Source organism: Vidua chalybeata, chromosome 3, assembly GCF_026979565.1.
Source record: "Vidua chalybeata isolate OUT-0048 chromosome 3, bVidCha1 merged haplotype, whole genome shotgun sequence".
Classification (NCBI taxonomy): Eukaryota; Metazoa; Chordata; class Aves; order Passeriformes; family Viduidae; genus Vidua; species Vidua chalybeata.
In genome coordinates this window covers 94,842,976-94,858,459 of record NC_071532.1, presented here as the reverse complement: position 1 = coordinate 94,858,459, position 15,484 = coordinate 94,842,976, and the positions used below count along the sequence as shown (strand labels likewise).

General features: G+C 33.5%; 1 protein-coding gene across 1 annotated transcript in view; it reads left to right on the top strand.

Annotated features, from left to right (window-relative positions):
* Positions 1-15,182, top strand: part of PXDN (peroxidasin) — an 84,549-nt gene extending 69,367 nt beyond the window's left edge. Inside the window, exons 19-23 of the mRNA XM_053938807.1 lie at positions 80-288; positions 7,936-8,056; positions 10,485-10,617; positions 11,531-11,644; positions 12,263-15,182. Coding sequence (XP_053794782.1) covers positions 80-288; positions 7,936-8,056; positions 10,485-10,617; positions 11,531-11,644; positions 12,263-12,385 — 700 coding nt within the window. The 3' untranslated portion in view covers positions 12,386-15,182. The remainder of the gene's footprint in view (positions 1-79; positions 289-7,935; positions 8,057-10,484; positions 10,618-11,530; positions 11,645-12,262) is intronic.
* Positions 15,183-15,484: the final 302 nt, after the last annotated feature.

Genomic DNA, 15,484 nt, shown 5'->3' with positions numbered 1-15,484 from the left:
ACACAGTATTGAAATATCTTTGAAAAACTGCCACTTGTTTCTTTTCACTAGCAGACTTGTCTTTTCTGTGAGATTACAGGTTATGGTATGAAAACCCGGGTGTGTTCACGCCTGCTCAGCTCACTCAGATCAAGCAAACATCTCTTGCCAGAGTTTTGTGTGACAATGGTGACAACATAACCAGGGTACAGCATGATGTCTTTAAGGTGGCTGAATTCCCACATGGATATAGTAGCTGTGAAGATATTCCTAAACTGGACCTCAGGATGTGGCAAGATTGCTGTGAAGGTCTGTATAGAGGTGGATTTGGGGGCAGTGGGGTGTGTGCAGTTTGTTAAGTGTCTACTTTATTTTAAGAAGATATTTTACTATTTTTAGGGTTTTGTTAAGATATTACAAATTTTAATCTGAAGCATAGCCCCTGTTAAGTGGGAATTCATTCCATATTCTATATTAAATAAACACCTCATAAAAATAGCATAGATTTGAGCTTTGCAAGGTGTAGATAATTATTTACTTGTTTTCTTTCTTTTGCGGCTAAATATTCTTGTTCATTGCCATCTCCTTCAAAAGTTAGGAGTGTGGGGTAATTTTTTTTTTTCCTGAAAAATAAGCTTTTTTTCTCCTGAAATAGGATTTGTTTAGCTGCATGGAACACAGGACACTGCTTGGTGGCCTGTATGTTGGCTTCTGTCTCACAGATTTTCTGCGTGGCCTCTCTTCAGCCATCGTCACATCAGAATTCTCTGCAACTGTTACTTAGTTAGAATCCATTCCCAGGAGAATCTTCCGGATCATGCAGAATGATATTCAGTAGCATCAACAACAAAATGCTTCTGAGGACAATGACCTCTCTTTCTTGAGATCTCCTTGACAATGTTGTTATCATTTTCTTTGGACAAAATTCAAATGACATGCCCAGGCTGTGAAAGTATATTCAGAAATTATGGGAACTTTGGTCTTGAACTCTGACTATTGAGAAATTGCTGTCAAACAAATTCCTAGTATGAAAAGCCTTGCTCTTATTTCAGAGGATAAGGGTAGTATTGGTTAATATTATTAGAATCTGATCATTTCCCTAATTATTTCAATACCAATACCTTGTAGATTTGCTGATGAAAGGTATCCAGATCTGCGTTCTTCATCTTTTTTAATCAAATTCTCTTGAGTTTACTACTGCTGAGTAGGATGTTCAATATTCTGTTGAAAGAAATGCACATATAAAGAGCTGGTGGATTTTATTTTTGAAAGAAGTCACCCACTAGTGTCTTGTCTATTTAACTCTTTTGGTAAGATATAATTGTCCACAATGACAAAGTTCTTTTGTGATACAGTTCAGAATTTAATGCAGAAGGTAAAAGTTAAACTGATAGAGGATGTCTCTTCAGTCTGCTACAGATGCAGTAAGTACTGAGGAAGCATTTATAGTCATGTGACTGTACCATGAGAACAAACTCAGATATCATTAACAATTAAAAAGGTAGATAGAGATTTACTGTTCAAAGTTACTGCATAACTTAGCTTTTAAACTGATTACTGTATTGTCTTATCCAGTAAACAAGTCTTTAAAAATAATCACTCTAAGAAAATTCTTCCTTGATGACCGTTCAAAATGTCAGTTTTCAGTGTGAGACTAACAGAAATAAATACTTTAAGTTTCAATAAGATCTTGTACAGTATTCCCCATATACAATATCTTACAGGCCTTACTCTAATTTTCACAGCTTTTTTTTTATTGGTAGGTTACTTGTGATTTTTTAAACAATGTTTACCTGGTTTGCCATCCCCGAATTAATGATAGTAGTTTCTAAAAAGCTAGGCATGATTGACACATTGTAATTTTAATACAAAGTCTTCCAGAATCTCTTCAGAAATTCCCTGACATACGCCAGAAACACTGGGAGAAATCAATTATCAACTTTAAATGCTTTACCATAAATAAAGCACATTCTTCCAATTCAGGAGAAGTTCACTTTGCCATGGTTCATGAAGCTTGACAGACAGTTTCCCAAATACATTTTTTTATATTGATTTCAATTTTTTTATATTGATTTCTAAAAAAGGTAAAGCTGTTCTGAGAAATTATGTGTTGATTCTCTAAATGTTATGTTATCACTGAGCCCTTCAGAAAGATGATATCTTTGGAAAGTCTTCAGAGTATTCTTGTGTTCAACAACCCAGTTTGCATTTTCTTCCAAGAAAGTTGCTACCAAAGAGCACCACTGGATGCAGCACAGTTAGACAACTGTCAAGCAAAAGAAAGGGTAAATAAGTAGTGTTTTGTAAAAAATTTCCTATTTTTATCCCCTTTTTCTGAACTCCTGAAGCCTTGCAGGGGTTAATGAAGAGAAAGTGAAGTATTCATGGCTTGAACTGCTTTCTTGCATGGATGAATGACTGTGGCATTTTCTGTGGGAATCCAGTTTAAGTAACTGATGTAAAAAATTTCCTTCTGTAGCCACTGCTCCTCTGAGGTGTTGCATACACTCAGGAACAGCATTTACTTTGAGTTGAATACCTTAAAGGGGTTTGTTTCTTTAAATTTATTATTGTTCATTATATAAAAGAAAAATAATTAAACCCTTCTCCACATTTAAAATGCTTCTAATGATTTTAAAGTTAAAATTATTCTAAGTTTAAATTTCAAGTACAGAATATTGCTCATTGAACTTTATGTATGTTTAATAAGTGACCCATGTGTTCAGCTGTTTCAGCCTGTTTAAAAGCACATCTGGTTTTGTTGTCCTTCCTGTTTTGTTAAAAGTCAAAATACTTTTCCATATGAAGAATAGAAAAATTTCTTAGTTATAAAAATCTGCCTTGTAGATTTTTTGAGTAAGGCTAGCATTTACTTCTTACAAAGCAAAGTATTATTACTCTTTATAATAAGAAAAAAAACAGATTACCTTTAGATTTCAGTTGGCAAATCATACAACAGAGTTACAAGTTTATTGTGGCAAAAAGTAGGAGTTCCACTGAAGTGCACAAGTTTTCTTCTGTTTTCCTTCACTTTCTACCTTTCTTTGTCTTGTCAGAGATGATGAGTAACTGCTGGATTTGCTGCTGCTCTTTAGCTCTTTATTTGTGCAAAGAGCGCTTGAGCTTCAGATTTTCCAAACAAGAAACTTTCAGTGCTTTATTTCAGGTTCTCTAGTGCAAGAAGTGTATTTTATTTTTTTTTTTTAAGTAATCAGCGTATGTTTTCATGATTACTCAAATGTGAATCTTTAAAAATTTCACACTTCTTGGTTTCGTTTTGTTTTTTTGGGGGGGGGATTTGTAAGTTGAAGTAAAAAATTTCTTTAACCTTCTGTTTTATGTCAAAACCCATGTGGTTTCACATGGACCCAGGAGGACAATGGACAATGACCCTGGAGGAAGTGATTCAGATAAGATGCGAGTCATCCTTATAAGTGTAAACTGATTTGGAAAGATTTTTCTTAACTATTTCTCAGTTAGTGAATAGCCTATCCCTCTGTCAGATATTGTTTTTTTCTTTGTTTAAGTCAGAAATACAGCCTTATACAAATTATGATCAAACGTTTAAATCCCACTGAATTTCATTAGAAGAATTAAGACACATTCTTAATCTGAATGCTTTCAGTAGATTAGACCTATATTTATGAACTCTTGTATTTTAAGACCAGAGGAACAATTATGCTGTCAATTATGCTATTGCTTCTCTACTGACAACATTAATCTCTTACTATGCACTTCTCATTATGTCCTTTAATCTTCAACGAGAACACTAAACAGCACTGGGCAAAGCACTAAATTCTGTGGAATATAGTGGCAATAACAATTTAAAATGTTAACAGAAATCTCTGTGTGAGACTGGAAGTTCTTTTTTGACTAAGGATATTGTTCACCAAGAACTCTCAAAATACCAAAATGATGTGATTTATGCCTGAAAAGGTTTTGTCTTTACCCAGAACTTGTATGCTTTGGTCAGGTCATATATTTTTGATTTTTACATTCAAATTTATATTTAATGTCTGTTAGCTTAGTAACAATTCAGTCTATGCCAGGCTACTGAAATTAAGTTCCACAGTCTATAATTATAAGGACATCATCCTTTTTATCTTTTAGTGGAAGTATCTAATATAGCCTAGTGTTTTTGTATGATTACAAATTTTACTGAGAGAATCAGTATTTTTATTTGTATTTCATCTAAACCAAAAATGTTTCATCTTTCTCAGGTATCTATGATACATTAAATACAATTCTACATTCATTCATAAACATAAAAGAAGTAGACTTAGGTTATAACATTGCTTTGTCTTTGCTACCAGGAGTTTCATGCCAGTGATTGTCATCCCTTCCGAAGAGCAACAGGGAAGTAATAGGCTTCAATCATTGTGTTTCAATTCAAACTCCTGAATGAGTTGCCAGATCTATCAAAGTTCCACTGCTGGCAATAAAGAGATGTGTGTGGAGGATAGTCAGGCTGCAGTCTCAAATTATGTCAGTGTTCATTGACTCTAAAATCAACATGGGTAGGAAAGCATCTCAGTGAAGTGTCTCGGTGATTTCTACAAATCCAGGTAGCTGGAGGATTTCCTTCTTTCCTGTGGACTGTTGCTGCCTTTCTAAGACACTGTTGATCTCCCTGTCTAGTGGGCAGGACAGTTCTTAGGTCTTTATTTTAAAAATTTCCATGGATTTTCAGTCTGTCTGAAATTACTTTTTCTTACTGATTTGTATTCCAAAAGCTGCATGTTTTTAATCTCCAAAATCCCCTAACTAGTCCTATTTGACTTTTCCACTGGAGAGGTTGGATTTGCTTTGGTTTGGTGTCAAGAACCTAATGTTTCTCCTTTATCTCCCTGAAGACCATCCAAGACCTATTTAGATCATGTAAGCATGATATGTTTTCAAATGTCTTTAGTCTATCATTAGCTATATATTAACAAACTGGACATTTGCTTTCCCAACAACATCTGAACCTTCTAGTTCTCGTAGTAGACTGATCTCAAAGCTCAGTGTGTGAGTTTTGAGATAAACTACAGGAAATATCTTTATTCTTAAAATTCCCCAGTATATCAGCTGGAAGATGACAATCTGAGTTGTTATTTCATTTTCTACCTTCTATACATTTTCCTTTTCAGATGTTTAACTAATCTTTTTACAAAATACATCTGTTCTGATCTGAGCAGATTAGTGTTGGATTTCAGACCACCACGTTACATTTTTGGTGGTGTTTAATTTATCTTTTGTTAAAAAGTCTTATTCAACAGAAGAAATGAAGATATGCTGTGCGATGTGAATGCTTGTTGCCCATTTAGGCAATAACAAAAACAAATAGAAATGCCAATTTCTTTAAGGAAACGGTTGTTATACATTGCAACAGGCTGCCCAGGGATGTGGTGGGAGGGTCATCATCCCTGGAAATGTTCAAATGACTGGATATGGTATTTAGTGCCATGGTCTAGTTGACAAGGTGGTGTTTGGTCAAAGGTTGGATCTGAAGATATCAGGGGTCTTTTCCAGCATAAATTATTCTGTTATTATTTGTGATTCTGGAAATGGATCAGCTTGACACTTGCAGTGTAACAGCAGCTAACTTCTGGAAGAAAAAACTGTCCACAGAGAAAAATAATTCCTGGTAGCTTTTAAACACTCACTTTTTCTGCAGACAATTAAATGGAATGGGTATAGCTAATCTGGCGACATATTAGTTAAACTGGGAAAAATATTAGTTAAGCTGCTACTGCTATTTGTCATTAAGAAAAAAAGTTAAAAAAAAAAAGCAGTGAGAAGAAATTTCTTGATTTAGGCTTTCTGAAAGCTGATGCATTTTGTGCTGCGCCTCTCAGCAGTGACATTCCTCCCTGTTGTACCTGAAAGAGAAAACAACAACAAATTACCAACAAGAGCCGGTAATTTGGCAAGTCGACATATTTGAGTTTTAAAAAACTTGGAAAGTCAGATCTGTGTACTTAAAGCTGTCACTGAACATATGGTTCTCATATTTACCAGTCTAAGGTGATAAAACCTTCCCAAGATTTCAGACCTTTGTTTCTAAGAAACAACCTAGGAATGAAAAAAACAATGGGCCATTGTGTTCTTATACCAAAAAAAACCCCAAAAAATCTGTATTATGCAAGATGACTATAGCAGTTGCTAAACAAAGGAGGATAGCAGAAACTTTTCACATATTGCTTCCAAGAGAAACCAGAGATTTTGTGATACTCAGGAAAACTTTAAGCAGCACATTGCTTTGAGAAAAAAATTACTCAGACCAAAATTAGTTCTTTCTTCAGTATGATCCTTTTTCTCACCATACTAAATATAGAAGTGTCTAAGGGTGTTCAAAAATGCCTTCATGCCGAGCTTCTTACAGACACATCAGTCTGTTCCCATCTGAACAAGTTTACTTTCTGAGTGGACAGCAAGGAGGTTATGTGGGAAACAGCAGAACACACAAGAAGAATGAACAATATGTTGGCAGCAAATAGCATGTAGTTCTTTGGTGGGTGCTGTTATTATAGGAGGAAAGTAAAGCGTTTATTAAAGAATGGGACAAACCACAAGGAAAGCACAGGGAAGGGGAATTGTGGATAACCTGTGTTCAAGAATGATCTGTAGATATTGTTTGTGATCTGATTTTTTTTTTTTTGACAGTTATCTTCTTTTTTCATGTCTTAAATGATATGAAGACATTAAGACAAACTTAAATTTTTCCTAACAGAGAAATTATAATATTTTAATATACATAAAAGTTCAACACAATTAAAAGTAGTCCAAGATACCTAATTTTGTGTAATCAGAGCAACTTTCCATTTGTTTCTCTAGTTGCTCATTTCAGCAGTGTTTATAGACTTTAAACTTTGCAGTAATTTGTGTTAATACGATAGGTATTCAATCTAAATTCCAGAAAAATACTTTATAAATGTTACCGAGTTTCTGATTTAATTTGTTTTGATGCAAATTAAGAGAAACATTATGGAAAATGACTCTTTGCCATGTTCAGTTGCTTTCATGGCTCATTCTACTAATACCAGACTTAGCTGAGAAATGTCTAAGGCATTCTGTATTTAGGCTTTCCCTTTGGTTTTAGCAGACTCTGCTTCTAGCAGTTGATCATATAGTTTGTTCCTGCTTCAGCTTGGCCCATTATAACTTTTAGCTTTAAAGCTTCTGTGAACAGAAATGAGAAAACTTCTGTTTTCTCATTGTCTCCTCTATCAAGTGCTGTTGCAGTTTTGTTTTCCTTTTCTTTCTTAAATGGGACTCTTTCCAAATACTCACTGTGTTTGAAAGGCTAAATAAAGTGAACTGGAAGAAAGATATACTTCATCCTGCCAAGACATCCTCTTTGGATCTTAGGAGAAGATTTATGTTATAGCTCATTTCCAGACTTGAGATTTTTGCTCTGTGGTGGAAGGAGTCTTAGGTTCTGGTGATACATTCAGATTCCTCAGAATTGGAAATAAGACTTGTCAACCTATAAAGCATGTCTACAAATTTGGAATTAAATTGAAAATTCTCTTTCAGATGGCAAAAATAACAAATAATAATGGCTGGGATATCTGAGGTACCCACAGAGTGGTTTTTCTGTCATTGTTTCTGTCATTGGTTTATCTTCATATGTAATTGCCCTGTTTGCCCAGAAAATAATTAAAAACCAAGAGAGTGAAAATTTCAGAAGTGAAATAATAAAGTAGCACTATATGGATTTGTTAAAACTGTATTTATATCTTTTTTTTTCACATTAAAAAGCTGGTCTGTGGGTAAACACATTCTCTGCATCTAACTAGCTTAAATATTCTATCACTGAGATATATTCATTCATCTGCCATCAACCAGTTCCAGGGGGATCAGACTCAATGTATGACTTGCCTTTACCAATTCAGAAAACACTGCAAAACCATATAAATATTGTACCTGCTGAAATATGCTGTAGTTTATGTGTAATTTCTTATCTGTTTTCAGACTGTAGAACCAGAGGACAGTTTAATGCATTTTCGTATCACTTTCGGGGAAGACGTTCTCTTGACTACAGCTTTCAGGAGGATAAGCCCCTGAAGAAAATGAAAATATCCAAATCAGTAAGGTGAGACTTTTTTTTTTTTATAGAATTTTAAAAAAACATTTGTTTTCAAAATGAAATGAAATGGAACAATTTCTTTGGGAGCACATGCCACTTTTTTTCTAGATCCTGCTTTCTCAAGCTTATGATTGATGTATTTTATTCTGACACTTCTGCATATCTACTAACAATAAACCACCTTTTTTTTTCAAGCTCAAATTTGTGTAAACTCTTTGTGACTAGTATAAGTATAGTATTTTTGTTCTTCCTGCAGTTTTCATGCAAAAAAATCACTGATGAAGTGTGATTTGAGGATTTGAAATGCCACATTCCTACAGTGACTGCAGTAATGAAATTAATCTAAATTATTTCATTTCCTATTTGCAGCTTCTAGATTATCCTGCAGAAATAGGATACCAAGTGTTGATTTCAGTTTCATAAAAAATTGTGATAATGGTAAGATTGCTTCTGGTACCAAAATACTTCAAGCAGGAATGGAGAACAGCAGTGCTAATAATATTGTTTATAACTCCCTAATCCTCAAAATATAGCAAGGAAGTAAATCACAGTTTCAGTGACAAGTTATCAGCTGCACAGGGTCCCTGCCCTTTTGTGGGAATGAAAACTTAAGTATGAATCAGTGACATGAAACAAGTTCTGCTCAGACCATTTCTTGTGAAGATCCATCATGATGAACAAATTTAAGACACCTGAATTAGAGCTCTTTCTATTCAGCATGCATTCTTTTAACAAATAAAACTTTCTATTTGAGTGATGACAATGGTCAAGACGAGTCTACCCACTCTGGCAAGAAAAGCATCTAGACAGATGCATAAAGAGGTAAATGAATTTCAGCAATTTCAAATACTTTGGAGGTGTTTTAGTACTTGAAGGAACACCACTTAACTGAGAGGAATCTGTCCCAAAATAAAGGACCCTTTAATTGTTTAGGATTTTAGACAAGAGAAGACAGCAGCTATAGATAAGCTGGCTTATAGATAATACGAAAAGACAGGTTCCTTTGGAGCAATCCTTAAAGAAGGGTTTTTGTCCATCTTTGCAAGTGAACTGGTAAAAAAAAATATACAAAACACAATTCTCTTTTTAAGAATGCCTAGTCCCAAAATTCTAAAATTGTAATAGGGGTTAAATGAAATCAAAATGAAAGCAAGAAAAAAATAAACACTTACATCTAAGTACCAGCTTACAGTCCAATTACTAATTAGGAATACAAAATAGTAGATTCACAATACTTCATTTGTAGCATAAATAAAGCTAAAGCAACCTCAGTCATTGAACATTCCCATGAGTTCTCATGCTCAGTATTATACTTAAATTGCATTTGTGGTGAGAAGGGTTTTTTCCTCCTTTTTTTAGCTTCTCATTTTCAATAACTTGAACAGGTGGGGAAGATTAAATATTTTGTTATACAATAGCAGCTGGTTTACTTGAACTTTGGCATGTTATGTTGTTTAGAGTTCCTTTTCTCTAATTTAGATTAAAAACTATGGGAAACTAAGTAGCTTGAACACCTGCCAGGAAGTGCTGTTTTAATTTATGCAGAAAGATTACAAATCCTGAGCCCTAATATATGAGAATTTCTTTGCCAGTTCATTCTTTGGGTATCCCTTAGCATTGGAGATAACATGTTAACAAAATAGCAATGCCTGTAATTATTAATGGATTCAAGAATCTGCAAAAAACTAAACTGATGCAAAGATCTTAATATAATAAATGACTTAAAAATCCATGCTTTTGAATGTCTGTTTTTTCAAGTGGTACCAGATAATATATTGTTAGTTACAGACAGTTCCTTTTGTTACTCTTTCTCATCAACAGATTGAATTGATTAACAAAATTTAGTGTTATATATCTGTTATGAGATATCAGCTGGAAAATACTACAGACGAAAGACTTTAGATTTTGTGTACTATATTACTTTAAAATATGTTCATATCTAAAAGTACTTCTCATTTACTTATGAAACCCACCTTTCTCCTTTTTAAAGTCATATTTCTTAAAATACATGTTTTTCCAACAAGCCTGTAGAGGAAGAATCTACGATTCAGAATGTGAAATGTGAATTTCATATTGGAGGGAACACTTCTTAAGACTCTTTCACTTTAGTCTGCTTTCGTATTGGAGGCTCAGGGATGAATTTAAAGTGATGCTGTATAGTGTCACTGGTGACAACTTTGTGTCTATCCCTGCATGACATACATATTTTTTCTAAGTATAAGAAATTCCCTGTTGCTAGTGATATTGACAGTAATCTGGAGCTCACCTGTCCTGAGTCTGTCTTCAGCACCAGTTGGCCTTGTGTACTGTTGTGGTTCATATTCCTACATTTGTTGGTTGCTCTTCTTTTACATTTTTTGTTAAGTGTCCTAAATATCTAGCTAAATAAAAATGAGTTAGATGAATATCCTGACTTGGCATTCGTTTGTTGCAGTTCTGTGAAACAGAGTAAATATTTTCGTAATGCAACATCCACATCTAATGAAAATAGAAATCTACCTGCAGTGAATGACTTCAAAGAATTTGTTTTGGAAATGCAAAAAACTATTTCAAGCCTCAGAAATCAGGTAAGATGCTATAATGAACTTATTGTAGTCTATAATGTCTGATTGTAGATTTAATTAATAATGTTTTCCTAACATTGTATCTATTATGTATCTGTCTTACATTTTTTGATATTTAGACATCCCCTGCAGATAATACCCACCACATAGTATCTCAAACAAAAACCAACATAGAAAATTGTGTGTTATTCTTTATTTCTGTGTTCTTATGAAATCATACTGAAATATTCTACAGCTGGACCCTCTTGACTTTTGAACCTGAAGCCTTGTGTAACCATGGTATGCTAAACACAGAATTAATCTTCTAAAAAATTGTTTGTAGTGTTAAAAAATCTTTTTTTACCATTTGAAATGTATATAATTTGTGTAAAGCAATGATTAAAATGCAGATTTCTAAAAAGTAATGAGTCAGAATACAGGTGTAAACAGATTTATGATCTAGATCACTTAGAGAAGACTTTACAATGTTTGCAGGTAAACTCTATTCAGCCATAGTGGAATCCCATTTTAAAAATGTACACCATACAGTAGTTAGTCAAAAATTCAAGTAAACCTTTTAAATTAAGGTGTTTTTTAAAAACATTAAAAATTCACTTCCTTTCCAAAACATTTTTGACAGTTTAAATTTGTCTTTCTGTATATGAAACTTGAAGGTTTTTTTCTCTTTGTATGCTCTAGATGAGTATTTCAATGGTAGGAAAGATGTATTTTCTGTTAGCTTTCTTTTGAAAGACTATCTCCAAATGTATTACCTGTTTCTAGTCTTTTAGCATTATAAAAACTAAGTAGTGAGAAGAAGAACCAAGACAACTATAACAAGGATTATATAACCTGTATTATAAAAGGAAAACCAGAATACTTTACACAAACAAAAACCTTTTTTGATTCAGTTGCTAACTTTTTTTAATGTTTTCAGATAAAAAAACTTGAATCACGCCTCAGTAATTCTGATTGCACTGATGAAGAGGGTAAATCATATTCCAGCAATGAAACCTGGAAAAGGGACCCTTGTACTGTGTGTGAATGCAAAGTAAGTATGTGGAAATTAATTTTGTGATAGAAATTATAATTTTGCTTTTAAAACAGCAGTTCCAGTTTTGTGCCTGCTAATTTCTGGGTAATACCTGCAATTTTTTTTTTATCGTTCTCAGTTTTTTTTGCAGAAAATTCTATTATTCAGATATCCCTGCCCTGGACATTGTCTTTCCATCCAGATGTTATCTATTATATTTTTATTTTCATGTATGTATAGTTATATGAGTAAATTTAACTGCAAAGTGAGACATTTTTGAAAAAATCCAACCAAATGCATAAAAATCAATAAAAGCTCATCTGACATTGTCATTTTCTTCTGTCAGAGAAATTGTTAAAAAGGTAGTAAAAAAAATAAGTTAGTGCTTGGTACCTTGGTCGCACCTGAACATTGGAAAAAGCATATCAAAAAATGCTTTATCAAAAAATGTGGTAATCCAGAGAGTGCCTTAACTCTGTGGAGTTACCATATTATATATGGTACATATGTCATTACATATGTCAGGTTCTTACAGAGAATGAATGAGAATATTTTCTGCAATAACATGAAGAATATTTCTTGTTTGGAGCATGTAGCTAAGTATGTTTTTGTTCTGTCATTTTTCTCCTGGCACAGGTTGGTCAGATTACCTGTTTTGTAGAATCATGCCCGCCAGCTGACTGCGAAGCACCTGTGAAGGGTAAAGGAGATTGCTGTCCAGTCTGCTTACAACAAAATACTAATAAAAAGAAGCCATAAGTCTGCTTTTTAAGAATTTAGGGTGCATACTCCTCAAATCATATCAGTGCCTGCTGATGGCAAAAACAGGTAACTGCAGTCCTAACAACAGCAAGAAATCAAGATTTACAATATTCTAATGGTGCTGTAACAGTATAACATAATGTATAATTTTATTTTCTGCCCATGAAGGTAAATCACAATGCAAAAACTAACAAAAGGGAAAATAGCTAACAGGTCAAAGTAAATTGAGTGTTATACTTCTCAGGTTAGACAAACTCGAACTGGTGCTACTTAAAAGAACACTGTCAGGTAGTTTTAGGTATCCAAAATGACTGGGTTTAGGATTTACTCTAATATGAACACTTTGTTTCCTATCTGTACTTAGCAAAATTAAAAGTTTACTGTCCCTTTCTAGTACCAATCTGTCTTCATACTTAACTTTTTGCTGTTATTTGGTAAAATGCCAGGAAAAGGAAAACGCGATGTCACTGTGCCTGAGCAATGCCATATCCAGGCCAGTTTCTGCAAACATCAATGCATGGAAATTCTGTTAAATCACACTATCATTGCTGGGCCTGGACCAGCAAGGAAATAAAGACAGTTACTTGACACCTTTCAACATCCTTTCCTTAATTTAAGGAGCAAAATTAACCAAATTTTCAAAGCAATAAAAGCTAGAATTAGTAAGGAAATATAAATAACTGTAATTGGAAGAAAGCAAAAGCAACTGAATGTGTATTATAGATGTAATTGACAGTGTTCCTCATTCTAGGGAAACATGCATGACAGAGTAGCATTTGATCTTAAAAATTAGCAGAATCCTTTTTGTCAAAACATTTATAATTGCTTGATTTATAATTTTTTTTGTTTGTTTGTTTCATTTATTTTAAATTTTGTGACATACCCATCCAGGTCAGTTTGAAAGCATGCTTCTCTTTATCTCAGATCAGCTCATGTAATTGTATGGCCCTGTTTTGAAAATGTGAAAAGATGTCACATGCCATTTTGTATACAAAGATTCCTACTGATTCATTGTGCATGTTGTCAATAGACATATGTTCCTGATTATATTGTGGCACTGTTGAAAAAAGGAAGAATCAAAATCAAGCAACATGATTAATTGTGGATTGACTACTTTTTCTGACAAGGTGTTTGATTTCTTTTCCCCATTTCATCTAATGAATATATATATTTACCTCAATATTCTTACCATTCATGTTAAAAATGGTCCGGCAATGGACTTCATCTCCCATTTAAACGTTTAACATTATAGAGTATATGTCTACACTAGCATTTCAAAGTTGTGTACTTTATAGGATGCAAACTGTGTGATTTTGACCAGGAATTAGATTGAGTGAAGGACAACTATCATACCTCATTTTACAGTTTTTATTTTGTTTATTCAGAACTGATTCTTTCCCTGAATACTTAATTTGTTAGAGGTTATTGCCCTGTCCTTTAGTCCTAAGCCAGGACTCACTACAGCCAGAACTGGTTACATAGTTCACTGACTTTTGAGTTTAAGTGTTGAAATTCAAGCGGCAGTGATTGGGGTATCAAAGAAATCTGCACAAAATTAAACCTTCATATGTTAAGCATTTCAGATTATGCAAACAGACTGAGTACTTAAATATTGCGTGGTAGAACAAATACCTGTCTAATAACTAACCTAGCACAGCAATATGAAACCCACTATCATATTTTGGCACATAATTTCTCTGATTACTAACATTAATAATTTCTAATTTGATAAACTATTACCATGACACACATTCAAACTTGGGTGTAACTTTAAAGCTTACTACAGAAATTTTGTTTCATACTATGGTAGAAGCAATGTACATGTGAGTGCTGTGTTAAAGGTGTGTGGTACACATGGAATTGCAATTTATATTTTTAAGAATATTTTAATTGATTTTATATACAATGTTTTGATTTATGTAATAGTCTTTGTTAATACTTCTAGAAATTGTGTGGCGAACATGTTTGAGTATCACATGGTTCCTAAAGATGTCATTCCTGTATTTCTTTGATACTCTTTGTTTTGTTGACTTTTCTTGAGAGTCCAAACCACATGTCTCGTCCTGTAATTCCAACTTGGATGGAGCTCCCACTGACCTATAGCAGAAATTCTTCAAAGAGGAAGGGTTGCAGAGCTAAACCAAATATCATTTAACTGTCCAAACAGTTAAATAAGGCAGTAATACATCCAGCTGGTTACTACTTGCATTCTTTCTTTTCAATTTTATATTAAATAAACCTTCTCAAGATTTCCGCTTATAGGAGGAGTTTCCATTTTATATATTATAAAATAGTACCTTATATCTGATTGTTCCTTTTCTCCAGCCTCCAAAGTGGGAGGTTTTCTTCGTTGTTCACTGTTTATTCATATGGTATATAAAATGGGCTTAAGAGTCTGGATATGCTTAAACAAATGTAACAAGTCTAATATTGAGTTATTTTCCACCATCCATCTGTTTATAAACCAGGAAAAAGAGGTCTTTATCCACAGTGTAAAATGTAATCAGTCATGCATTGTACTAGTTCAGTTTTATTGCAGTGTCTTAGAATCAGCATTGATTTTAACATTTCTGAAACAGTGGCCAATGGCTAGCTGACCATTTGCTCAGTATCCACTGTGAGAATATTGCTGTAATGTGATGCAAATTTTACATATTTATTTTCTTTTTTTAATGTTACCTAAAGCAAAGTTGTCATTGTTGTTATTTTAATCAGTAAATTTACCAAAGAACTGTTTGCACTGTATAATGAATGCTTTACAGTTAAAATAAAATGGGCCACATTTCCAAGTAAATGTCAAGATTTCTTCTTGCACATGTATTCTTTAGATTATTTGCTGAAATTCCAATGTGTAGGCTTTGATAAGGTTCATATTACTTATCTTAAGCAGTATTGTCATAATCAGTTTCTGAGAAGTAAGCAATGGGCTAATGAGTAATGTAGATTCAGTAGTTGATGTTATATTACAACACACATAATTAAAATGTCTCTTCACTGTTTCCTTTTAGATGATTGGAAAAAGATGCTATAGACTTAAGAAGGATATTTAAAAATACACTTATTTTTTAGCAAAATGCATTTTTTAGACCTTAGTGC